Below are 27,531 nucleotides of genomic sequence, written 5' to 3'. Positions count from 1 at the left end.
GCAACAGGAGTGACTCTCTCACTTTACAGGAGGGACTCTGGTGTGGAAGAGGGGCCCCAACTCATTCTGGAAGGCTGGGTGGGATGTAAATCGGTAGAGAAGCTAAGGCCCTCCAGAGTGGGTGAGCCAAGACACCTACGTGGGAAAGGACAGGGAGTGTTTGGAGTTCAGTGAGTGGGCATGTTTAGTTAAAGTGGAAGCTGCGGAAGATAAGAATAGAAAGAAGACTGTAGGGTGCTAGGAGGCAGGATAAGAAGCTTGGACTTTGTCCTTGGTCAGTAGGGATCTCCAAAGGATTTTCAACCAAGTTATTACTCAGATGACAAGTATTTTTAGAAGACTAGCCTGGTGACTATTGAATATTGAGGAATATTGAATATACCATGGACTGCCAGAATAGAAGAAGTACAGCCAGAATGCCCATTAGAAGCAAGGATGGCGAGACGTCGTTTCACGTACTTTGGGCATGTTATCAGGAAGGACCAGTCCCTGGAGAAGGGCATCATGCTGGTAAAGTAGAAGGTCAGTGAAAAAGAGGAAGACCCTCAACAGGATGGACTGACACAGTGGCTGCAACAACGGGCGCAAACGTAGCAAAGACAGTGAGGATGGTGCAGGACCAGGCAGTGTTTCATTCTGTTGTACACAAGGTCACTATGAATCCGAACCGACTCAATGGCACCTAACAACAACAAAGCCTGATGACTGGGTTCAGAATGGATTGGAAAGTGAAAGGGAGGAAGCTGGAAGGCTAGAAGGTTCTTTCTAAATTTTTTTTTAGTATGCCTATGTGTTAGGCACTGTACAAGTTACTAAGGCTGTAAACATGCTTGAGGTAAGGTCTTTGTTCCCAAGAAGCAGGATGACAGCCATATTCCAGGTGAAAATGCCTGAATTGGAGTGGCTGCTGGGGAGAGAAAGGAGGGGCACATGCAAGAAAGGAAGTGATGCAGACACAGGGCGACAAGAAGAGGAGGATCCGATGGGGAGTAGTTGATGAGGAACAAGATGGGAGAATGACTCCAGGTGTCCAACCCAAACGTCCAGGAGGGTAACCCTCCTGAGGATGACCACTGTGTTGGGATGGCTCACCGAATCCTAGTGCTAAGCGCTCCACACACTTCGCTTCTGATCTTTCTAACAACTCCTCAAGGGGGGTGTCCTTATTCCCATTTGCAGATGAAGAAATAGACTCAGTAAGGCCATGCACCTTGCCCAGGGCCACACAGCCAGTAAAGCGCCAGGGAGAGGAAACCTAATCATTGGCAACATGTTTTCACAAGGCCAGAGTCTTACCTTGGAGGAAGGAAACGCCAGTGGTGGAACTGGATCATGGAAGGGAAGGAGAGGAGAAGAAAACGTCTGAGCGGAAGAGTTTCTCAGCCCTTCTTGGTCACTATGCCCATAAGCTGTCTCGTTTGCTCGCTCCTGAGGCCCTCCCCACCTTCTGGAATTAATGCGATTGCCCTTTGTCTACACCTTGACTTGAATTCCTCTGACACAGTGGGTGGATAACCCTTTTTTTTATGGGGCACTTTAATCATACACTGTACTCCAGCAAGCAGACTCCCTGTCTTGGGTAATTCCCTGCCCCGGCTTTCCCTCAGTGGTTAGAACTGGCTACCAAAGAGCTGCTCAGCCTTGCGCACTGTGCCACACTGAACACATATGACCAGCGTGAGAGGCGAGAGAAGCAAGGCGGGAAAATTACTCCCCAGGTGTGCCTTTTGAATGGTAACCCACAGGAAGAGGTTATATTGTCAAAAACCTTAGCGTTAGTATGTTTATCTGATTGCGGGTGTAATATACGTAAGCATTCATCATTCTTCCCAGTGAAATGGAATATGACAATCAAATGCAAGTCTGTTATTAAGATCTGGCGATAACAGCACTGTATTCTGTGTTGTCACCTGTGGGCATCTGTGTGAATGTGTGTGTGCACATGTGTGCGTGTGCACACGCCATATGTGCCTGCAATTCTGCAGATCTGGGGGAAAAATCCACAGAGTTTGTGGTGTGTATAAAGATTATACAAACCCCACAAAGAGAGCTTTTGTTTGCATGCAACTCGTGTGAAAGTAAATTCCATAACCGCTCACGGAGAATGCGAGGAAGAAAACCTGAAAGGACTGTGATTGGCCGACATTCGGATCGGGCACGCTGTCTCATCATATTGTCTCTGCACTGCTTTTTAAAACATTTTTCATATTACATGCCCCATCTCATATCACATTAACCCAAATAAAAATGTCATTATCCATTCAGTTCGGCAGGCAGCAGGCAGAGTGTGGTAGGAAATTACAATCACGCCACCATCTACAAAGCATCTAGCTTCCCTGCGGAAGCCACGGTGGCAGCTGGACCAGCCCCTGGCACCACCCAGACATGCGACTGGATTCTGATGGGTGGGCCCCTCTCTGTAGGCAAGGTGGTCTCCTGGAGACTGGTGTATAAATCAAAGCTTATACGGTAGCCCTTTGTTACATTCAGGAAGCCTCACTCTTGATATCTAAACAGACTTCCTTTTGTAACAGAGAAAAAAAAAAATTAAGCCATGTTATTGTTCCTCTGAAATAAACCAGACCGCTATTTTTGTACATGGGATTTTATTACAGTAGGGTCCCCTGTGCCACTAAGCTTATTAAAATCATGGAAGGAATTCAGCCAGGAAAGCCAGTGTCAGGTACTACCGAATCCTCCAAACAGGAAAAGGTCACAGAGTCATGGTTCTGTGGCCGTTATAAGTGACCCATATACATGGACTTTTGTACTGGTGGGTTATTAAACTGATGGTTTGTGGGACTTTGAAGAGGAAGGCAGTAATCATGAAGCGTCAACACAGGGCTAGTGAGAACGAATCAGGACAGTCATCCTCATTCCTCTCCTGGTTGGACCTCAGGAGAGGGAGGTGAGAGGCACGCTGCATCTCTGTTTCAGCAAACCACGTGACAAGGTCTTTCCCAGCCGCCCTACTAAATAAGATGGTGCCCGGCCGAGGATGGACTCAGGTCACGCACTGTCAGGTCAGCCAGAAGCTGAGCAATGACAAACAATTCTGGGACTGCCTGAAGTAGCTCTCTGGTGGGCGCCCACAGGGCTTAACCCTGCAGGTAGATAGGTAGGTACCAGGTACTGTTGAGTAGACTCTGACTCACGGTGACCCCATGTGTGTCAGGGTAGAGCTGTGCTGCATAGGGTTTTCAATGGCTGGCCTTTCAGAAGGAGATCACCAGGCCTTTCTTCTGAGGTACCTCTAATCCAACCTTTCAATTAGCGGCTGAGATCATTAATGATTTGCACCACTCAGGGACTCCCTTGGGATGCTATGATTCTATATCTAGCACACATGGATCTTGGCTGATTGCAGGGCCAATACATGAGGACTGTGGTCTGCGTACTCACTAAGGCTCACCACACGTCGTAACACTGAGAGCTAAGCCTCAGTTTTAACAAACACTTAATGATTATTTTCATAATTATTTTATAGTATTTACTCTAAATCCTTTCTTCTTTTTTTCCTACGTATATATATTAGTTAAGCTGGAATAGAGGTTTACAGCTAGTGTATTTTAAGATACCAAAAAAAAACCCAAACCTGTTGCTGTCGAGTTGATTCCAACTCCTGGCGATCCTATAGGACAGGGCAGAACTGCCCCATAGGGTTTCCAAGGGGTGACTGGTGGGTTCGAACTGCCAACCTTTTGATTAGCAGCTGTAGCTCTTAGCCACTGAGCCACCAGAGTTCCATATTTTAAGATACTTGTGAGTTTTAGATCTTTTCTTAAATCTTAGCTGTGTGAAAGTTACCTTAAACAATGTCCGTATTCCAGGAAGTACCATATCTCACCTTTTAACCTGCAGCCCACTTGGGTGTGCTCCCTGCATGGTGTCCTAACCACACCTTTGCTATCCTTTCTCAGGTGACTCCCCTAATCAACCAAGCCTGTGACCTTCTCCTGACTCATTTACAACCCTACGCAGACTCTGGGGCTGCTTTCAACATCCAGAGGTAAGGGCACCCCACTGCAGCTGGGAGATCGCAGTGGTCAAGTGATGTTTTTTGTACTGGGCAATGACCTTGGGACCAACAGGCTACAGAAACAGGAGAAGCTCAGAAAAGCATGGGTGGTTGGGCAAGTAGGAAGTGAAACCCACTTAAAATGCAGAGTGAATGCAAATGAAGCTACGGGGTGCTTCGCATGTTGAGGGAAGCTTTGAGCGTATGGTGGTTAGTCCACGGACGGATTCACCCGTCTGGACCTCCACAAACTCAGGAGAGGGCAGGATAAGCCTGGGCAGAGGGGACAGGGCTCCAGGGGGAAGCCCAGGCATTTTTAGCTCGGTGAGACTATGGAGCACTCAGTCATGCCCAAAACCAGTCATGGCCACCCCACCCACAAGAGAACGAATGTCGCCCAGCCCTGCGCCATCTTCACGATCATTGCTATACTTGAGTCCATGGTTTTGGCCATTGTGTCACATTTTGAGTGCCTTCCAACCTAGGGGGCTCATCTTCCAGCACCGTATCAGACACTATTCTGTTGTGATCCATAGGATTTTCATTGATTGATTTTCAGAAGCAGATTGCCAGGTCTTCCTTCCTAGTCTGTCTTAATCTGGAAGCGCTGCTGAAACCTGCCCACCCTGGGTGACACTGCTGGTATTTGAAATACTGGTGGCCTAGCTTCCAGCATCACAGCAACATGCAAGCCACCACAGTATGACAAATTGACAGGTGGTGGAGAATTAGGGTACAGTAGGTATGTTATTTCAGGACTAAGGTGCACCTGACCCAAGCCCTGGTGTTTTCAGTTGCCTCATATGCATGCAGAAAGCTGGATAACGAATAGGGAAGACCAAGGAATTGATGCCTTTGAATTACGGTGTTGGCAAAGAATACTGACTTACACCATGGACTGCTAGAAGAATAAACAAATCTGTCTTGGAAGAAATATAGCCAGAATGCTTCTTGGAAGCGTCTCATGTACTTTGGACATGTTATCAGGAGGAACTAGTCCCTGGAGAAGGACATCATGCTTCGTAAAGTAGAGGGTCAGCGAAAAAGGGCAAGATCCTCAATGGGATGGATTGACACAGTGGCTGCAACAAGGGGCCTAAGCATAATGACTATAAGGGTGATGCAGAACCAGACAGTATTTCGTTCTGTTGTACATAGTGTCACTACGAGTCAGAACCGACTAGATGACCTAACAACACTAACAGTGATTGCCTTTTGAACCTAAGGTCTTTTTTAAAAAAAATGAATGGTGGTATGTCCTATCACATGGATTCAGGAGGGAGCACCAAGGTGAGGAAGTCTTTGGCTTCCTAAGATCATACCGGGTTGGTAGCCACCCATGCTGCCAAGGAGCACAGCTGCCTACCCGCACCGAGCATGGTGTTCCTTAGCAGTTAGACCCAAAGCAGCAGTGACTGCCTCCTATCACCCCGCTTTGATTATTTAACATGGATTTAATGTCTAAGACCTTCTGAAATCTTATTGCAACATCAGACATTTTGGTTTCTAATCTAGAAAAGTACATCATTAAATACCAGTTTGGCGCAATGGTTAAAGTGCTCAGCTGCTAACCGAAAGGTCGGCCGTTCGAACCCACTAACCATGGGAGAAAGATGTGGCAGTCTGTTTCTGTAAAGATTACAGCCTTGGAAGCCCTATAGAACAGCTCTACTCTGTGTTATAGGGTCACTATGAGTCGGAATCGACTCAACAGCAGCGGATTTGGTTTTTGTTTTTTTGTTTTATAGATAGCCAGCAACCAAATCCACTTGGCCTTTGATTCATAAGTTATCAGTGAGGTTGTACAGCCTCTAACGCCCGTTTCCATGGTTGGAACCAAACTCAAATTTATTTCTGCCTCATCTTAGTCAAAGGACACTCGCAAGATTTCCCTAATTGTATCTCCTGCTCTCTGGGCCTGGTCAGCAGTTTTCACTGTGAGATCCTTGACCCTCCCTCCTGGTTAGTCTGTGTTTCTCACCGAACGTGCCACAGGGCAGGGCTCACAGGCACTGTCGACAAGTAAGTACCTTCAATTACCCAGTGGGAAGACGGCCCCTGAGCGTTTTCTCTGCCGACACCATGGGTTCCCACAATAGCTGAGCGGCAGGTGTGTCTTACTTACCACCCAGTTGAACTCGTTCATTTTACAGACTAGAAAATTGAAGTCACGGAAAGGTACTTGTTTGCCTGAGCTCTGGTCAGTGGTGTCACTAGGGCTGGTGTCACCCAGTGCGGTAACTTATGGTGTCACGCCCTGCCCCATGGATCTCCTCCCATACCAGACCATAGAAAATCCTTAGTAATGTTTTTTGTAGGAACGTTACTCATAAATTGTAGTTCCTGTATATCACTCCTTTTCCTTCAATTACTACCGCATTCTTAAAAAGTTATTGATATAGGTTCACAGATACTAATTACCACAAAAAAAAAAATATTACAGCTAAAACAGACAGTTTGACAAAATTAAAAGAAAAAAAAAAAACCCCAAACCCAAACCGACTGCCGTCTAGTCAATTCCCACTCACAGTGACCCTATAGGACAGAGTAGAACTGCCCCATATGGTTTCTAAGGAGCGTCTGGGGGGTTTGAACTGCCGACCTTTTCATTAGCAGCCACTACGCTACCAAGGTTTCAAATTTTACTGACTATAAAAACACCTCTGGGTTTATAAAAACACCGGCAGCAAGAATACAACAGTGGGTGCTTTTAGCACGTGCAGACGAAACCACGTGATCTGAAGCGTCACTGTAATTGGGTAATAGTGACAGCTCTAACCTGTGCACATTAGAAGGCTCAAAAAGTAAATTAGCATAGAGTTTAGCCTTGCGGGTATATTGATACACGCAAGCTGGGCTTATGAAAAACGTTTTTGTTGTTGTAACTAACTACAGGGATATTTTTAGAAAAAAACAATAAATTTCTGCTGAAACACTGCATGAAAATTTTACGGACAATTGTTTCAGTGTCAGCCCCTCTGACACTGTCACCTAGTGTGGTCCTCGCCCCCCACCTGCCCCTAGTGACACCACTGGCTCCAGCTGACCAAGGCTGCCGGCAAATCAAGGAGAGGATCCGCCCGCCCCCACCCACCCTTGTCCAGATGAGCCTGTTGCCTTTTCATATCTCCTCCCAGTGATGGTGTCAGCTACTCGCTCCTCCCCCCACACACACCTGGCTCAGGTGCAGGAAGGTCCCTCTTATCCTTCCGCAGGGCCAGGTCACCTGTGCAAGTGATGGGGCCATGCCTTCTGTGGACTGGGCAACGGCTAAGTCCTCCAAAGCTCACCTGTCACGCCTCCTGCAGGTGCTACTGCTGCTATACCACAGACCTGGTGGCCAGCGTCGCCTTCGGCACCCAGTTAGACTCCCAGGAGACGCCCGAGCACCCCTTTGTGACACACTGCAGGCGCTTCTTTGAATTCTCCATCCCCAGACCCATCCTGGCTTTGATCTGTAAGTACAGCTCCTGCGGGGGCGGTGAGCCTGGGCTACGACAATGGGCAGACCCCAGGACACCTGCCACCAGGAAAGGGCGCTCACGGGGTATCTGACAGTCCCCCTGTACAGCACTGTCTTCCTGGAGCCACACACACTTCACTTGTTCCAGCCTGCGGCCACTTACGACCAGCACAGATGGCCCTGGCTGCTCACCACCACCACAGTGAGGATGGTAGCCGAGTACTGTGCTGATCAGTACTTTGCTCCCATTGCCTCAATTAATCCTTGTATCCACTCATTTTATAGATGAGAACACTGATGCTTAGCAAACCAGAGTCAAGACTGGAACCCAAAACCTTCAATTTTCTGGGGCATATTTTTTCCCTCCCCCAGACTTCTCCACGCTGAAACCCAGTACACAGTAATTAGAAATCACGTGTCACAGGGGACATCTAGGCCAACTGGCATAACAAAGTTTATTAAGAAAACATTCTGCATCCCACTTTGGTGAGTGGCGTATGAGGTCTTAAAAGCTAGCGAGCAGCCATCTAAGATGCATCAATTGGTCCCAGCCCACCTGCAGCAAAAGAGAATGAAGAACACCAAAGACACAAGAAAAATATAAGCCCAAGAGGCAGAAAGGGCCACATAAACCAGAGACTTCATCGGCCTGAGAGCAGAACTAGATGGTGCCCAGCTACCACCAATGACTGCCCTGACAGGGAACACAACAGAGATTCCCTAACGGAGCAGGAGAAAAGTGGGGTGCAGAATTCAAATTCACACTTAATGGTCTGACTGAGACTAGAGGAACCCAGGAAGACATGACCCCTGGACTCTCTGTTAACCCAGAACTAAAACCATTCCTGAAGCCAACTCTTCAGACAAAGGTTAGACTGAAGAAAGTGCTTCTTAGCTCACGTAGATACATGAGACTAAATGGGCAGCTCCTGTTTGGAGGTGAGAGGAGAAGGCAGAAAAGGACAGGATGTGGTTGAATGGATACAGGAAATCCAGGGTGGAAAGGAAGAGTGTGCTGTCACATTACAGAGCGAGCAACTAGGGTCACATAACAATGTGTGTATAAATTTTTTACGAGAAGCTAGCTTGAGCTGTAACAAAAAAAAATCACACGTGAGGGGCGACTGGTGGGCCACCCATTGTAACATAGATGAGCTGATTTCTGCTATTTTTATTTTACCCGTGAGTTTCCCCCCTCTGGCCACCTCCAGTGCCTCCCTGCTCTGAAGCAAGCACCAAGGTGCTATTATTGATTATTGCCCTTGTTCCTAACCATTCCACTGGGCTGCCGAAGTCTACTTATTTCTTGTTCAGTTTAATTCCCATTTTCTGAGTCTATTTGGGCTGTATCCCTGTCCCCATCAGCTTGGTACTGAGACTGCAGGTGCAGCCATGATGGGGGGCAGGGCATCCCCTACCTCACCCTCCCACCCCGTGCTCCCAGGTCCACTACTCCATCACCCCCAAGTGTCCTGTGGGCAGTGGTCCCACTGGCCCATCCCCGCGGCCCCTGATGTCTTGGCTGCTCTGAGCCCCCGCCCTACGGCCATGCTGGTTCCAGCCTTTCTGGCCCTTGGGAGCAGTGCTGAGACCTCGGATCCTCTCAGCTCATCCCTGCATGGGGCCCCATGAAGTAGGCTCACCACGCAGGACAATGGCCTAAACGGAGCCCCTCCCTGGGAGGGGTGAGTGCCCCTGGCCTGGGGAGGCCTGTCCCATAGGCACAGGAGCTAGGGAGGAGGCCATGGGTGGGGCCAGCATTCTTGTCAGCAGCCCAGGTCAGCTCTCAGGATAATTGGGGTTGTGGCTCTGGGGACAATTATCCAAAGGGAAGGAAATGCAAATGATGAGCCTACTAAGAAAGCTGCCACTCCCTGAGACTCTAAACCTGATCTGCGAAGATTCCCTCTTATAGGGGGACCTCGGGTCCTGGTGCCGGGCCCTGGGAAGTTCACATACAAGTATGAGGTGGAGCTCTTGAGGCCCAGACAGTTAGGACTCAATAGTCCAGATACTTATTGAGCACTTGCTGTGTGCAGGGCATGGGGAGGAATACAAAGACAGGGCAGGAGAAAGCCCTGCTCAGGGTGCAGCTGCTCGGTGGGGCAGACCAGACTGCAAAACGACCCTAATTTGGGGCCGGCGTGCTTCCTGCTCACAGCTGGCTCATCACCCCAGTTTATTACCGCCCTCTTTTCAACGCCACTTGTGTTTTCTCTTTCCAGTGTCGTTTCCATCCATAATGATCCCACTGGCCCGGATTCTGCCCAATAAGAACCGAGATGAGCTGAATGGCTTCTTTAACAAACTCATCAGGAATGTGGCTACCTCGAGGGACCAGCAAGCTGCAAACAAGGTAAGGCTCTTAGTTGGCGCAGTGTGGGTGGGACGGAACTGAACTTGGCATCAATGTCTCCTCTTCGTCTCCCCCACCCCCCAGCCCCACTGTCCTTCAGAGACCCACCGCTTAGAGCAGGGGCAGAGGCAGGAGGAGGAAAGGAGAAAGAAGGAGGAAGGTCAAAGAAGCGGGCAGGAGGCAGCCAAGGGCACCCAGAGCAACCTGTCCACACTCCGAAATGCGGTGTGGGATTAAAGCTGCCCCCCAAACCAACATGCCCCCTCTCTCTTAAGCATCACCCCAAGCACAGATTATAGCAGCCCCAAAGAATTTGCTAGCTAAATGTGCCCACATGAAATTTTCATGAGCTGTTCTTTATATGGAAACCCTGGTGGAGTAGTGGTTAAGTGCTATGGCTGCTAACCAAAAGGGCGGCAGTTGGAATCCACCAGGTGCTCCTTGGAAACTCTACGGGGCAGTTCTCCTCTGTCCAATAGGGTTTCTATGAGTTAGAATCGACTCAATGGCAATGGGTTTGGTTTTTGGTATTCTTTATATTATTGAAAAACAGCAAAATGGAGTCTTAGGGCCTGAACACATATGTATCAGACAGGAGTTCAGGCCACTGTCAATCCATCCCTCGTTCCCTCTCAGTACAGAGAATGGCATTGCTAAGAAATTCACAGTGAGGGCCCACTGGGCCCCTTAGCGTGCTTCATCTGGGACTGAGGTATTCTTTCTTCTTTGTGGTGTAAACAGTTAACGTGCCTGACTGCTAACCAGAAGGTTGTAGGGTCAAGTTCACCCAGAGGTGCCCTGGAAGAAAGTCCTGGCAATCTGCTTCCAAAGAAATCAGCCGTTGAAAACCCTATGAAGCACAGTTCTACTCTGACACACGGGGTCGCCGTGAGCTGGGGTCGGCCCCACGGCAGCTGACACACGGGGTCGCCGTGAGCTGGGGTCAGCCCCACGGCAGCTGTTTTTTTTTTTTTCACAGATTTCACTATGCCTTGCACACAGTAGGCATCAAGTGACCAGTTATTGACTGAGCTTGGTGTTAAGACCAGAAATGGCGTTGCCAGGATTAAGGGAAACATTTTCACTACTGGATCTGTTCCTGGATGTGTCAATGCAGTCCCGAAGGGTCTCCCTGCACCAAGGAAAGTTACTTAAAAGGGAAAACCAGGCTGAAATGTCTTTGTGTTAACTGCTTTATTCAAGATGGAGCTTTGAAAAGGGTTTTCTCAAAGCCTTGGTGACTCGAAGGGGTTGGTGAGGAGAGGTGGTGAGGCCCAATGGTGAAGGCCCATCATGAAATCCAGGGTCAGTGGGTGGCTTGGCGCACTGTGGGGCCTTGAGTAGCCACTTCCCCCTGCCCAGCCCCCAAAGCCGGGCCTCTGACCCTGGACCAGTCAGCAAAGTCCTGGGATCCTGAAGGCCTGGGAATGTGCTCACACCTGGCCTGGCTGGGAGGCCTGAAAGCACAGAGTAGCCTCACTCGAGTTTAAGCACCTCCGCAGAGACCAAGGCCAGGGCAGGGGAAGAAGACGCTGTTTCCAAACTGCTGCTACAGTGGCTTCCCTCTGAGGCTGGTCAAACTCTCTCCCAGCCTCGAACCCACTGGCTGTGGAATCAGGCTGAGAATTCTAGAACTGTTGTTGGGAGGGACTTACTCGGAGGTGAGAGGTTAGTCAAGATCCAATTACCGGGATTGCCTCGAGCCTTTCCTTTTACAAACTCGAGAGCTATTTGTTGCGATAATGAGCTGATCTGAGAAACCTGCCCCTACAATCCCCTGCCTCAGAGCTGTGTGGTTACCGAGGAAGCTCGGGGTGCACCGTCTCTACTCGCCACTCTTTCCATCAGGCAGATGCGTGTTTGCACGGTGAAATGCCATGCAGGTGTGGAAAGGTAAATATTGTTCCAAGCTCTAGCCCGTGGGCAGATCAGACACGACATCTGTCAGGACGCACATTTTCCTTGGCTGTAACCATAAGCTGGGCAGCGCTCAACGGCCTTCATCACGGGCAGTGCAAATAAAGGGAAACTGGCTGCTTGTCGCAGGCCCGAGGGCAGCACTGCCCGAGGCCTCAGCGGAGGTGAGACAGATACTACACAGCTCTGACAGCCCTGCAGCTGCGGCTGAGCCAGGACAGGAGCACAGGACACCAGCTGCCGCTTTGCCTATGTGGACGTGGCTGTGCCCTGCCTGCCGCCATGGCCCCCACCCCTCCCCAGGGACCCCACTGTATCGCACCCTGAGGAGATTCAAATGAGCCAACCAAGGGGTCTGGGGATACTCTCTGCCTGCAGCTTCCAGGAGCTGAGGCAGGAAAGGATGCTCACTCCCCAGCTTATGCTGTGACCCTGCTCTGCCTGCCCTGCCCTGGCGTAGAAGTGGGGTAGGGCGGCGGTAGCCGCAGAGATGTGACCAAGCAGCCAGAAAGAAGCTGAGGGAGGCCAGTGTGGAGGGTGCACCTTGGAGGTCAGGGAGGTACACAGGGCTAGTGGAACTGGGCAGCCACTGCTGCCAAAGGCACAGGGAAGGCGTTGAGGCTTGGCCTCCCTCACTCAAGGATCCCACCACACGGGCTCAGCCGGGAGGCCTGCTGGGGCCAGGACCCCTCCAAGGTCACAGAGTGGGGAAGCAGTAGAACTTCAAAGGTCTCTGGACCCCAGGTTCCTGCTCCAAACAGCAGAAGGCTGTAGTTGATTCCAACACACCTTTCATCAAAATGGTTTGCTGCGCTCCATTTCACCTGGGCAGTTCTTTATGCTGCTCTCACGTGTGAAAGGCACGTGCCCAGGCCTGGGACAGAACCAAGACCAGAACAAGGAGCAGGCACAGGACCAGGACCAGGCCCTGGACCAGGCCTACACCCAGGACAAGGCACAGGGCCAGTACGAGGACCAGGTACAGGAGCAGGAGCAGGCACAGGCCCAGGACCAAGCACAGGACCAGATCCAGGCGTAGAACCAGGCACAGGACCAGGCCCAGGGACAGGGACAGGACCAGGCATAGGACCAGCCCCAGGACAGGCCCAGTACCATCCCCAGGCTCGGGCCCAGGCACACAACCAGGAGCAGAAACAGGCCCAGGCCCAGACCCAGAACCAGGACAAGGCTGAGGCCCAGAACCAGGCCCACAGCGGGGGCAGGGGATTGGTTCCTGCCTGGAGTTGCTGGTGAACTGGAGGAGGAGAAAGACAGTGCCACGAGAAATAACAACCACCCACCTCTGAAGGGGGAATTACGGCTGGTGTGCAGGGCACAGATTGTTGCTGTGACGGAAATTCAGAAGCCCTGACTACAGCGAAGACTGACTCTGGTAACAGAGGTTCCTGCTGGTGGTCCCGATACTGTCCTTTGGTGATGAGTCCCATGACCTTCAGAAAAGAGGAGCATATCGGTTGTCACCTGTCACACTAAAGAGGTTCACAAGGAAGGCTGCTCCGGGAATGCGCTCGGTCAACTCTGAAGCAAGAGGCCCTTGCTTCCGCTGTTACAGTCAGTGGTAGTCACCACGCAGAGGACAGGGTTACTGACGAGGAAGGTAGGGAAATGGTAAGAAAGCCTCACCCACCTGAGCGGGGAAGGGGGTTACAGAGAAAAAACCGGGAGTGATATGAGGAGGCGAGGAGAAAGGACTTGGGATGTAACGTCTGCAGGCTTTGAAGACAAGCTTCACCAAAGCCAGGTATCCCCCTAGTCCTATTAACACCTCACTGCTTGAGAAGAAATCACGGCTGTCCAGAAAGTTATGCATCAGGGAACGACGGAGCAACCCAGGGGGTGGGGGCGGCAGGGGCTGCACTTCAAGTATAAAACCAACCAGTGAACCAGCTGCCGTCAAGTCAACGCCACCTCATGGTGCCCCCACGCGTACCAGGGTAGACCAGTGCTCCATAGGGTTTTCAATGGTTGGTTTTTCACAAGTAGATCACTGGGCCTTTTTTCTAAGGTGACTCTGGGTGCACTTGAACCTCCAACCCTTTGGTTAGTAGCTAAGTGTCTTAACTGTTTGCATCACGCAGGGACTCCAACCAACTGTATAAAGATAAAGAAAAAAAACCATATAGAGTTAAAAAACAAAAAAGCTCCCCCTCCTGGTTTTTCCACCTCATCCGTCTCACTCTCCCAAGGTAGCCACTGTGAATGGCTGGGTATGGATGTTGCTAAACATTTTCTATGCATAAACAAATACTCGTAATTATATATATTAAACACTTCGGTGAATAAATGAGAGCCTACTTTATATACTGTTCTGTGGCTCACTTATTCTACTTAAGTGGCTCAGTGGTGGCTGAGTGGCAGAATTCTCACCTTCCATGCTGGAGACCTGGGATCGATTCCCAGCCAATGCACTCCACGTGCACCACCGCCCGCCTGTCAGTGGAGGCTTGTGAGTTGCTGTGATGCCGAACAGGTTTCAGCAGAGCTTCCAGACTAAGACAGACTAGGAAGAAAGGCCTGGTGATCTACTTCCAAAAATCAGCCAGTGAAAACCCCATGGAGCACAGCAGTCCAATCCCATTGTGCACGGGGTCACTGTGAGTCTCAACAACAGCTGGCAACAAGAGTGGCTGAATGACTTTTCAAGTCAGCCCATACAGAATTGCCTTGTCCTTTTCAATGGGGCATCCTTCTCTGTTGTCTGGCTCCACGAGTATCGACTTAGCCTGTGCTGTAGTGGTGAACGTTCCAGCAGGCTCCAGGTTCTCACCACCTCAGATAACCCAGCTCTTTGAAAACTGCACACAGCTTTGTGTTCCAAGAGCCTCACTTAAGAGGCTCTACAGTCGAATGTGCACTGTCTTCTCTTGTTCCACAGAGGCGGAAAGACTTTTTCCAAATGATCCTGGACGCCCGCCACTCTGTGAGCTCGGTGGGTGTGGACAGCTTTGACATTGTCAGACAGGTCTTCTCCTCAGCCGGTTGCCCAGAGCCTCCTCCCCGGCCACACGCGCCTCGAGTGCTGTCGAAGCCCCTGACCATGGATGAGATAGTGGGCCAGGCCTTCATCTTCCTCATCGCTGGCTACGAGATCGTCACCAACACGCTCTCTTTTGCCACCTACCTCCTGGCTATCCACCCTGACTGCCAGGAGAAGCTTCTGAGAGAGGTGGACCGTTTCTACGAGAAGCACGTGAGTACAGGGTGGATCCGCAGGCAGTGCAGTAGCCGTGGGGCAGTGCATTTGTGCTTGTGGAAGCAAAACTTATTTTTAAAAACCGCCTTGCTAAAATAAAGATGAAGTAGGGCTGTTGCCCAGCTTCTCTAAGTCTGCTCTGTCACTCTGGGTTAGCAAGTAGAATGGAGTGTTCAGAACAGCAGGAGAAGCGGCCCCTTCACCATCCATAGTCTCAGGGAACATCTAGCTCAATTGGCATAACATAGTTTATAAAGAAAATATTCTACATTCTACTTTGGTGAGTAGCGTCTGGGGTCTTAAAAGCTCATGAGCGGCCATCTAGGATACTCCACTGGTCTCACCCCTTTGGGAGCAAGGGAGAATGAAGAAAACTAAAGATACAAGGGTAAGATTAGCCCAGAGGACTAATGGATCACATGTACCACGGCCTCCACCAGACTGAGTCCAGTGCAACTAGATAGTGCCACCGCTGACTGCTCTGACAGGGATCACGATAGGGTCCTGTACAGAGCTGGAAAAAAAATGTAGAACAAAATTCTAAGCCACAAAAAAAGACCAGACTTACTGGCCTGACAGAGACTGGAGAAACCCTGAGAGTACGACCCTGGATACCCTTTTAATTCAGTACTGATATCACTTCTGAGGTTCACCCTTCAGCCAAAGATTAGACAGGCCCATAAAAAAAAACAAGACTAAAAGGGCACACCAGCCCAGGGGCAAGGACTAGAAGGCAGGAGGGGACAGGAAAGCTGGTAATAGGGAACCTAAGGCCGAGGAAGGAGTGTTGACATGTCGTGGGGTTGGTAAGCAATGTCACAAAACAATATGTGTACTAATGGTTTAATGAGAAGCTAGTTTGTTCTGTAAACCTTCGTTTAAAGTACAACAAAAAAACAAAAGGGCCCCTTCACTGTGTGGGCAGATCACGAGACCAGCCTGGCTCAGGGGAGCAGCAACGTCCCAGAAATGAGTGGAGGTCAAAGGGCAGGGGCTGGGCAGGGAGGGTGTGGCCTCGATGCTCTGACTGTGGACTTACCATGCTGGGGAGGCAGGCGTGAGCCAGGAAACAGAGCCCACGTTGGATGGCAGAAGTGGGCGTATGGTGGGGCCGGGAAAGAAGACAGGGTGAGACAAATGGCGTGAGGTCGAGTGGGCCTGGCCACCGCTGCTTCCGGGGGATCCTGGGCAGCCTCCCTAGGCGAGGTACCACTTTGGTTGCTTTGATGCAAATTTATGAGGGTGCCAAGTTAGGCTACATTACCACCTCATTTTTTTTCTGGAATCTTGTGCATGAGAATCATAAAAAAAAAAAAAAAAATTCTGTACTTTCAGATGAAGCCCAGCAGAATGGAATCGTTTCTAGTACATTCTGATGACCTCGAGGTTTTGGAGGGCCTGTTCTGTTATTGGAACCATTAGAAAAAATTTTCATATATTCAGCTGGAAACTGTTCCCCAGAGAATTCCACTTCTTTATCCAAAAAAAAAAAAAAAAAAATTGTCGAGTTGATTCTGACTCACAGTGACCCCATGCGTGTCAGAGTAGGACTGTGCTCCGTAGGGTTTTCAGTGGCGAATCTTTAGGAAGTAGATCATCAGGTCTTTCTTCTGAGGCACCTTTGGGTGGACTCGAACCTGTAACCTTTTGGTTCGCTGCTGAGCACGTTAACAATTTGCACCATCTAGGGACTCCTCTTTATCCTACTATAGGGGGTGTAGGTACAAACTTAGTCTTTCTTCTCCAGGGTGGTTTTCAAATATTTAGAAACAACATTAATTGTTACTAATTGCCTCAACTTCTGGCTCATCATAAGCTCATGGCCAACTTAAAGCTCCAGGCCATTACGGTGGCCAGGCCTGGTCTCCCCAACCCCCTGCTCGTACCATTGAACCTAAAGGCAAGAGTTTGTATTTATCCTTATTGCTACTCAAGTCAGTCATGATAATTTTGGATCTTGGTTCTGCCATCTGTCATACTAGCAATTCCTCCAGCTTTGTGTCATCCGAGACTGGCTAAGCATGTCTCCTGTTTCATCAAAGTCGTTGGTTAAAATGTTGACCAGGACAGGGCTTCCCTCCAGGTTGACATTGATCCATTCATCGATATTCTTCGGGCATGGATTCTCAACAAGCCACGAATCCAAATAGCCCTGCTCCCCAGTCCATCACCCATCTTCTCTGCTTTACAGGTAGTTTTTTGTTTAACTGAGGATGGGGCGGGGCGGGGAGTGACCAAAGATGGTCGAGATACGTAACTGAAAGAGAAATAGGGAGAGCTGAAGGGCATGTCTGTTGTCGTTGCTACTTGCCGTCAAGTTGACTCTGACTTATGGTGACCTTATGGATAGCATAAGGAAACATTGCCTGGTCCTGTGCCAACTTCATCAACATTGGTATGTTTCAGTCTGTTGTTCCACCTACTGTGTTAATTCCTCTCACTGAGGGCCTCCCTTGCCTTCACCGACCGTTCTTTACCAACCATGATGTCTTTTTCTAGCAATTGGTCTTTCCTGATGATGTGTTCAAAGTCAGCAAGCTGAAGTCTCACCATCCTGGCTTCTAAGAAGCAATCTGGTTGTATTTCTCGTAAGACTGATTTGTTCGTTCTTCTGGTAGTCCATGGTATATTCGATATCCTTCCTAGCACCACAATTTGAATGCAGCAATTCTTCTGTCTTGCTTTTTCATCGTCCAGCTTTCGCATGCATATGAGGTGACTGAAGAGAACACGGCTTGGGTCAGGAGCACTTTAGTCAGCAAAATGACATCTTTAATTTTTAAAACTTCAGAGAGGGAATTATTAGCACAAATAATTGAGTAGCTCATGAACAGATGCAGCTTCAGGCAAATCTTTATCTAGACTCAAAGATGTGCCCAGGTCCCATTCTCTCCTCCCACTTCTCAATTGTGCTTCCTTAGATTGACCCTGTTCTCAGTCAGGCCTCCCTCGCAGCCCAAAGAGGCTGCTAAGAACACCAGGGACTACATGCTTCCTTGCTTGTAAGTGATGGAGAAGAGAGGGTCTGTGGCCCAAAGTTCTCGGCAAGAGCCTTGAACGTCACTCTGATTGGGATGCTGGGGTCACTGCCCATTCTTAAGCCAACAATTGTGGCCAAGGGAATGGGCTTAACTCTAGGGTCAATCAATCATACTCAAGTTATGTGACCAAAAACTTGGGATGGTGATTCCCCAAAGGACTCTTGGAGGCAGTCCCAGGAGGGCAGGAAAGGCAGAAGAGGGACATTCAGCCTCCTGGTCTCACGTAAACTTGAGGCAGGTCAGGCGAAGAGCCAGTAAGCGTCCATCGAGTGCTGGCAGTGTGGGAAGACGTGGCAGTGACTGGCGGGGCAAGAGCAAGTCATGGTCCTTGCCTTCTGGGGCTCAATCTCCAGGTGAAAAAAAAAATATATATCTATTAAAACAATATCTCCCTTCCAGATAAAACCCTCCTGGCCAGAGAAGGCAGCAGGTGACCAAGTGCCAGACAAGGGTATCCTCTCGAGAGGTGCAGTGCCCAGGGCTCTGTCCCACCAGCAACAGCTGTAGTCACACCTGGTTACGTTAACTGTACCAGGAGGACACGGGTGTTTCCATACACTTCCACTCACAGGCCCTCTTACGCACCACCCCTCACCACTGACGTGGCCTCACCTGGCCTGGCCTCCTCTCACCAGACCCAGCCTCCACCACATCCCTAAGCCAGGATCAGGAATTCGCTCCTGGCAGGAACACCGCCTATGCGCTGCGCGTAAGGTTGCAAACCCCTGAGACCCACAGGCAAATATACAGATTACAGTAAAGTTTTCGGCTTTGCCGTGTTGCTAGCTGCTGTCAAGTCGACTCCAACTCACAGCCACCTCATGTACAACCACACAAAATGTGGCCCGGCCCTGTGTCCTCCTCACAATGGCCAATGTGTTTGAGTCCATCGTTGTGGCTACTCTGCCAGTCCAGCTCACTGAGGGTCTCCCACACCCTCACTGGTCCTCTGGTTCACCAACTGTGACGTCCTCTCCAGGGATTGATCCCTCCTGATGGCGTGTCCACAGCAACGAGTTGGACCATGTTCTGTTGTAATCCATGAGGTTTTCATTCGCCGATGTCAGTAGATCACCAGGCCTTTCTTTCTAGTCTGTCTTAGACTTTAGTGAACACAAAACTACTGGGGTAAGATTGCTTAAAATGCAAATTCCAGAGCCTTGCCTTCATAGACTCTGATTCCATAGCTCTGGGTTGGGGTCTTTATTAACCACTCCCAGGTGACTTTGATGCAGGTGGTACCTGAGTCCACTTTGAGAATTCACCTGAGACTCTCGGGGTCCAGGCTGCTCTTCAAAGAGCCCTGCCCAGGAGTGCAAGGCCCACAGGCCATTTCCTTTCTCTAGGGAGCAGCTGGGAAGGGCTGTGAGCAATGGAAACTCACACAGGTTCCCTTTTTAAAGCATAAATTGGGTAGCCACCAGTCTCACTTTGTGCAGGCTTCCCATGCAACATGCTCACTGAGTATTTGTAGGGTTTTTTATTTTTTTTACTATCATCGGCGCTCTGTTAATATGGGCCATCTGTCAGGACAGGGAAATGCAGATTAGATGTTCACACATTAGATATTTTCCTGAAAATATTCCTGAAAATTTACATGTAAAGTATGACTTGTTAGAATTTTCCTGCTGGTTTCCAGTCAACAAATATTTCCTGAGTGCCAGTTACATGCCAGACGTGGGGCTGCAGGCTCCACACACCAGGGTGTCCTCATCTAGCTCCTTCTGGACGGAGGTCCTGCAGAGCCCCACACAGCTCCTCAGATGGTTTTCCCTTGGATTTGTCAGTGAGCTTGCTGGATTTGAAAGTGTCTTAGGTATCTAGTGCTACTATAACAGAAATGCCACACATCAGTGGCTTTAACCAAAAGAAATTTATTCCTCACGGTTTAGGAGGCTAAAAGTCCAAAGTCAGGGTGCCAGCTCTAGGGGAAGGTTCTTGTCTCTTCAGCTTCTGTTTCCTGGTTCCTTGCAGATCTCCATGTGGCTTGGCATCTATCTCCCCTCATCTCTGCTTGGTTAATCTGTTCCTTTTATATTTTGTGAGATTGACTCAAAACACACCCTACACTAATCCTGTCTCATTAACATAATAAAGAAAACCCATTCCCAAATGGGATTATGACCACAGGCAGAAAAAACAAACAAAAAAAAACCCCACTGCCTCTGAGTAAATTCTGAATCGTAGCGACCCTATAGGACGGAGTAGAACTGCCCACAGGGTTTCCAAGGAGTGCCTGGTGAATTCAAATTGCCAACCTTTTGGTTAGCAGCTGTAGCTCTTAACCAGTACAATACCAGGGTTTCCACAAGCATAGATATTAGGATTTATGACACATATTTTTAGGGGACACAATCAATCCGTAAGAGAGCTCAATAGTAGCTTGTCCTTGAGCCATATTCTCTACAGCAACGTCCTATGAGAATGTGATGAAAAAGAGTGTTTCTGTGCACCGTGTCAGCTAGGACTCTTTCTGCTGACAGTGATGGGAAACCCAGACTGGCTCAGGGAGCTTATTGACTCATAAAACTGAAAAGTTCCGAGGGTATTAAAATGGTGCAGTCACACTTCCTCAAAAAGTTAAACATAGAAAACTGTATGACCCAGCAATTCTGCTCCTGTGTATATCCCCAAATTTAAACATAGAAAACCGTATGGCCCAGCAATTCTGCTCCTAGGTATATACCCAAAAGTTAAACATAGAACAACGTATGACCCAGCAATTCCGCTCCTAGATATATACCCAAAAGTTAAACATAGAAAAACATATGACCCAGCAATTCCGCTCCTAGGTATATACCCCAAAGTTAAACATAGAACAACCGTATGACCCAGCAATTCCGCTCCTAGTTATATACCCAAAAGTTAAACATAGAACAACTGTGTGACCCCACAATTCCACTCCTTAGGTATATACCCAAAAGTTAAACACAGAACAACCGTATGACCCCACAATTCTGCTTCTTGGTATATACCCAAAAGTTAAACATAGAACAACCGTATGACCCAACAATTCCGCTCCTAGTTATATACCCAAAAGTTAAACATGGAACAACTGTATGACCCCACAATTACGCTCCTAGGTAGATACCCAAAAGACTTGAAAGCAGGGTCTCAAATAGATGCTTGTACACCAGTGTTCACTGAGCACTATTCCCAATAGCCACCCACAGATGAATGGATTCATCAAATATAGTACATGCAGATAGTGAACTATTACTCAGCAATAAAGAGAAATGAAGTCCTGATACAACACAGATGAGCCTTGGAAACATGACACTGGGTGAAAAGAGTCAGACACAAAAGGACAGATATTGTACGATCCCACTTCTGTGAATTATCTAGAAGAGGCAAGTGCATAGAGACCACAGTTTATTTTTGGTTACCAGGGGCCGGGGGTTGGAGGAAACAGGGAGCTACTGCCAAGGGGTGCTGACTTTCTGTTCGGGGTGATAAAAAGTTCTGGAAACGAAGGAAGAGTCACACAACACAAATGTAATCAACGCCACTTAGAACCAGCAGTCATGAGAGACTACACTGGGTGCGCCACTTAACTCCACTTCCGGCCCATACAGGGATTCTTGCAGGTCTTCCTTCGCATTTACGTCCTACGACCCACATGCTCCGTCTGGACGTTCACCACCTAGGCTGACCCAAGTGGCCTGGGATGCTTCTCTCCTTTCGGGGTATAGATTCCTGCTCCTGTTTACGATACAGCTGTGATCCTCCTTATACCTCCTGCCTCTAACCGGAATCTTCCCACGTCCATGTTTTCTTCCGAATCATCTGACTTTGAATGTTGCCTGGCCTCCTCTGCTCTCCCCCCACAGTGAAAATTCCATCTCCAGCCTTCTTCCTCACGGCACCCGATCTCAGAGGACTCCCTCCACCCACGCTGCCTTAGTCATGCTGAAGGTGAGACACGTTCATTACACTCAGTGATGGAGAAGCAGGGAAAGGTTTGTACCAGTTGTTGTCCAGTCCAGTCCGACTCAAGGCGCCCCTCTACGTGTGTCAGCGGAACTGGGCTCCACAGGGTTTTCAGTGGCTGATTTTTTGGAAGTAGGTTACCAGGCCTTTCTTCTAGGTAGACTTAAACCTCCAACCTCTCTGTTAGCAGCCAAGCACGTGAACTGTTTGTACCACCCAGGGAATCCTATACCACTGGTACCACCTGTAAAACTGAGAAACGCTCCAATTAGTTAATAAAACCTTTGAAATCTGGAGGCTTTGTTCCGCTCTCCAATATCTCATTTTGAAAAGGATGGGGGGGGGCGGGGACAGCTTCTTTCCATACGAATTGTTTTTGCTGCGTTTATGCTGAAATTATTGACTTTGATCTGACTAAGCCATTCTTGTTTCTTCTCTTTGGTTGTGGACTGTGCCAAGGAAAATTTATGATCCATTTTACTTCTGCTTAATTGTTGTTATAAATCTGCTGGCAGAACCCAGTTGTAAATTTTCTACAAACTGGATTAGATGGATATAAGCCACTCTTTAGGGTAATTTCAACACAGTTGTGCCTGAGAAGAAAGGCCAGATTCTTAAAACCTCTCTTCAAGAGCTGCTTTGTGACTATTACAAATACCTAATTAAAAGACAACTTGCTCTTTCTTTTTCTCTTAAGCAGAAAAGAACATTCCATACTCGCTATCTTGGCTGATTTCACTCGTGCTGCTCACGTGAGTGAGGCTGGGAGTTTGCTCCTTACAGCAGCCAAGGATCTCAAAGGAAAAAAGACATCTTCTCTTGCCACACTCACACACACACACATTAGCCATTTTACCCCCAACCAGCTGTCCCACAAATACATGTATGTTCTCTGTCACAGGGGGAGGGTTGAGTGAAAAAATGTGACTGGCTTAACAAAAATTCATCCTCACTATGGAAAAAAAAAAAAAAACCTCCCATTTTGTATCCCACCCAAGGTCAATCTTCACACAGGCTATTAACTTTAAAATTCAAGTGAAAACTGAAAATGGGTGTGGGAGGTTCCCCAGGTCTGTGGGGTCCTGCCGCTAAAATGGGTGTGGGAGGTTCCCCAGGTCTGTGGGGTCCTCCCGCCCGCCGTTTGCCACAGTGGGAGCTCAGACGTTCCCCATCAGCTCAACAGGGCTCTTCTGAATCTCTCTCGTTGTTGTCAGCTGTGGTGGAGTTGGCCCCCGACTCACGGGAACCCCATGCACAATGGGATGAAACGATACCCCATCCTGGACATCCCCATGACCAGTTGTGGATAGAACCATGGTGACCCATAGGGTTTTCGCTGGCTGATTTTCAGAAGCTGATCACCAGGCCTTTCTTCCTAGTCCACCGTAGTCTGGAAGCTCCGCTGAAACCTGTTCAGCATCACAGCCACACACAAGCCTCCACAGACAGACGGGTGGTGGCTACGCATGAGGTGCACTGGCCAGGAATCGAACCTGGGTCTCCCGCATGAAGGCGAGAACTGCACCCCTGAACCATCACCACCCTACATATCCTATAACAGCACAACAGAACACAAAGCAACAAGGGACAAGGAAAGACATAGGAATGAAGAGCAACTCGCCGTCCAAACGTTAAACTACAGAACAAGGAGAACTGGCCAGCTGCAGGGTTACATGGGCAGGGAAGGCTGCAGCGCCCCCTAGTGTTGGAGCTATGTAATGCTTCCATCTTCCCAGGAGCTGTCACGCACCATTTCTTGTTCTTGCCTCCCCTAAACTGAAAAAAAAAAAAAAAAAATCCATTGCCATCGAGTCAATTCCGACTCATAGTGACCCTCTGGGACAGAGTAGAACTGTCCCATAGAGTTTCCAAGGAGCGCCTGGTGGATTCAAACTTCCTACCTTTATAGTGAGCAGACATAGCTCTTAACCACACCACCACCAGGCTTTCCTCCCCTAAGCTAGCGCTTCTCAGACTTCCATGTATAACGAATCACCTGGGGGTCTTGTTAAAACGCAGATGCTGGTGTGGTGGGTCTGGGCTAGGACTGAATTTCCATTTTTGACAAGCTCTTGGGTGACAGGATGCTGCTGACCCATGATCCCGCTGTGAGTAGTCAAGGTCTAAACCAGGAACACTGCACGTCCCTGGGCTGGGATGTAGGCAGCAAGGATTTACTACTTGTGATATTTAAAGTCCTGGTGTCCTGCAATGATTCCCTTTTTCAATACGTTAAAACATTTTCATGATTATGCCAATAACAACCTGAATGTTGACACTTTGGGCTGGAATCAGACCCTCCCAGTATTCCAGTTGGAGTTAGAATATTGACACATTTGAAATTTGTAACACTTCGAGTGGGAGGTAAAGTGATGCTGGAATTGCCCTGTCCCGGGTGTGTCTTAGGAAACCCTGATGGTGTAGCGGTTAAAAGCTGTGGCTGCTAACCAAAAAGGTTGGCAGTTGGAATCCACCAGGTGCCCCTTGGAAACTGTATGGGGCAGTTCTACTCTGTCTTATAGGGTCACTATGAGTCGGAATCAACTCGACAGCAATGCGTTTGGTTTTGGGTGTGTCTTTAGAAGTATATTGCGCATTATCTTAAAATCATCTCGTTTCGTTACGTAATTTTCTCCACCCACGGTGGGAAGCTAAGGGGTGCCTTTGAGTTCACTTGGAGTCATTTTCAAAGCAGGCGAAGGTGGCAACCAGGGCCTTCTCTCGGGACCATGTGTAGACTAGGAACCTGCCAGATCCAACATGCACCCACCAGGCCTGACCTTCCCAGCAGGGGAGCCCCATCTGGACCTTACACCAATTGCCATAGAGCTGATTCCAACTCACAGAGGCCCCATGTGTGTCAGAATAGAACTATGCTCCATAGGGTTTTCAATGGCTGATTTTTCAGAAGTAGATCACCAGGCCTGTCTTCCGAGGCACCTCTGGGTGGACTTGAACATCTAACCTTTTGGTTAGCAGTTGAGCATATTAACTGTTTGCACCACCCAGGGGCTCCAGCTAGCTCCCCTACTGAGCCCTTGGTATGTAAGGCTGCTCTGGGTGCCATGGAAAGGGGAATGCTCACGTATGTGGTCAAAGGGACTCCCCAGGGGCACTTCCATGGTGGCCTCGAGCAAGAGCTTAGTATTTTCATGGAAGGGCAGTGGGGCACCAAGGAAATGTGTCCTTCTTGCATACTTTCTCTCCTTCCTTCTGGAGGCATTGGACTCAGGGAAGTAGACTCTCATCCTTCGTGGGCACCCCAACAACTGGTATCAGGGCTAGGGTCCCGACAGCCCACATGGAGGGCCATTATGGGCATATACCCCAACAACTGATATCAGGGTGGGGGTCCTGACAGCTCACATGGAGGGCCGCTCTGGGCATGCACCCCAAAAAGTGATGGCAGCGTGGGGGTCCTGACAGCTCGGAGAGGGCCACTGTGGGTGTGCACCCCAACAACTGATATCAGGGCAGGGGTCAGTCTGTCTCTGCAGGAAGAGGGGGATCTGAAAGAGACAGTCTCCCATTACAGCCACACCCATCAGCCTGTCTCTGGTGCCTTATGTGAGCATTTCACATCCACTCACCCGGCCTCAGAGGGGCTGAGCCCTGCTACCAAATAAGCTGTTGGGTCATTTCCCATCAGTCCAGACCAGGAAGAGCTCAAATGAACTTAGGAAGGTTAACACTACGCGCAGGTGAAGCTGACGTCCTCTGGGTCCACCTGTCGGTGAGCTAGAGTTTCACCTGAATGGGCCATTTACTGAGCTGTCACGCACATTATGGCTTTTAAAGCATCAACAGTGTGGGCTATATTCCCAACAAGCAGCTCTGGAATGAAGGCAGAGCACACTTTCTCACTAGACTCTTCTGGCAAAGCCACTTCCACGCAGGCAGAGCGGAAGCCTGGGATGGCATCATCTCACTGGAACTTGAGGGCTCCCAGGCCCTGAAATGTCTTTCCATCAGCCCATCGCTAGACCAGAAACGTCACCGTTAGGCTGCTCTGCCTCTGCCAGACCACCTCACCTGTTATGAAAATGCCAGTCATCCTGGAAGAGGCCAAGGAATCAAGTCCCACCAGGACGTAAGTGCCTCGAGATTCTCGTCTGTTTGGGCGTTGGCATGTCCCAGGCCTGGGACGGTGCCTGGCACAATTGGGGGCTGGTGACAGACAGGGGCTGAGAGAATGAACGAATGCTAGCTCACTCCATCTTTCCTAACGAGAGACTAGCAGGAGGCAGGTTCAAGGTGGATCATGCGGGAAGGGGCCCTAGAGAAAGCACATGGTGCCTGTGTCCTGAGAGGAGAGAGCTAGACAGAGACAGGGGGATGGAGACAGGAGGATGCAGCAGGTGAAAGCAGTGCTTGGCTGCCCCTGCAATCTACATGTCCGTGTATCCAAATGCCCGCGGGATCCTTCATAGGCCCACAGTGGATGCCAGAACCTGTTATGCTGAGGAAACATGGGAACCTGGGCCCTTAGGGCAACCCGGGGTGCCTCCCACCCAAGACAGGGACTGAAGTCACGCAACTCTGCTTGGATACTCCCAGGGAGGAGGAGCTCACTACCTAGTGTGTCCTGTTCTCTTCGGTAATGGTCTTCCTTGCACTGACTTGACGCCAGCCTCTGCGGATTATCCACCCACTGGCCTTGGTTCCGTGCCTGCTCCAGTGCAGTATTTGAGTGTCTGCTAAAACCAAGTGCCATCAACTCCAACTCAGGGCGACCCCTGTGTGTCAGAGCAGAGCTGTGCTCCGTCAGGTTTTCAAAGGCTGTGGCCCTTCAGCAGTAGATTGCCAGGCCTTTCTTCTGAGGCACCTCTGGGTAGACTTGAGCCTTCAGCCTTTCTGTCAGCAGCTGAGCATGTTAACTATTTGCACCACCCAGGGACTAGGTTTAAAATCAAGAAAGGTTTGTTCAGGGCTGTATCCTTCCACCATACTTATGCAGTCTGTATGCTGAGCAAATAATCCGAGAAGCTGGACTATATGAAGAAGAACGGGGCATCAGGGTTGGAGGAAGACTCATTAACAACCTGCGTTATGCAGATGACAGAACCTTGCTTGCTGAAAGTGAAGAGGACTTGAAGCACTTACTGATGAAGATCAAAGACCACAGCCTTCCGTATGGATTGCACCTCAACATAAAGAAAACAAAAATCCTCACAACTGGAACAATGAGCAACATCATGGTAAACAGTGAAAAGATTGAAGTTATCAAGAATTTCATTTTACCTGGATCCACGATCAATGCCCGTGGAAGCAGCAGTCAAGAAATCAAACGACGTATTGCGTTTGGCAAACCTACTGCAAAAGACTTCTATAAAGTGTTAAAAAGCAAAGATGTCACCTTGAGGACTAAGGTGTGCCTGACCCAAGCCATGGCATTTTCAGTCACCTCATATGCATGCGAAAGCTGGATGATGAATAAGGAAGACAGAAGTAGGATTGATGCCTTTGAATTACCGTGTTGGCGAAGAATACCGAATATTCTGTGGACTGCCAGAAGAAAAAACAAATCTGTTGGAAGCACAGCCAGGATGCTCCTTAGAAGGGAGGATGGCGAGACTTGGTCTCACGTTCTTT

The 27,531-nt window shown here is 49.2% G+C and overlaps 1 protein-coding gene across 9 annotated transcripts in view; it reads left to right on the top strand.

The window, feature by feature from the left end:
* TBXAS1 (thromboxane A synthase 1) overlaps positions 1-27,531 on the top strand; it is a 175,265-nt gene that overhangs the window by 109,021 nt on the left and 38,713 nt on the right. For 8 of the 9 annotated variants that reach the window (XR_010322596.1, XR_010322597.1, XM_023539168.2 and 5 more), the window contains exons 6-9: positions 3,921-4,009; positions 7,327-7,475; positions 9,707-9,837; positions 14,651-14,965. Coding sequence is in view for 7 of the 9 variants with exons in the window: in XM_023539168.2 (XP_023394936.1) it covers positions 3,921-4,009; positions 7,327-7,475; positions 9,707-9,837; positions 14,651-14,965 (684 nt within the window). In the remaining 2 variants the exon portion in view is untranslated. The remainder of the gene's footprint in view (positions 1-3,920; positions 4,010-7,326; positions 7,476-9,706; positions 9,838-14,650; positions 14,966-27,531) is intronic. The other variant, XM_064289658.1, reaches the window with a different exon arrangement.

This window comes from Loxodonta africana, chromosome 8 (genome assembly GCF_030014295.1).
Source record: "Loxodonta africana isolate mLoxAfr1 chromosome 8, mLoxAfr1.hap2, whole genome shotgun sequence".
NCBI classification, from domain to species: Eukaryota; Metazoa; Chordata; class Mammalia; order Proboscidea; family Elephantidae; genus Loxodonta; species Loxodonta africana.
The sequence above is the reverse complement of the archived record's forward strand: the minus strand, read 5'-3'. Positions and strand labels throughout refer to the sequence as shown.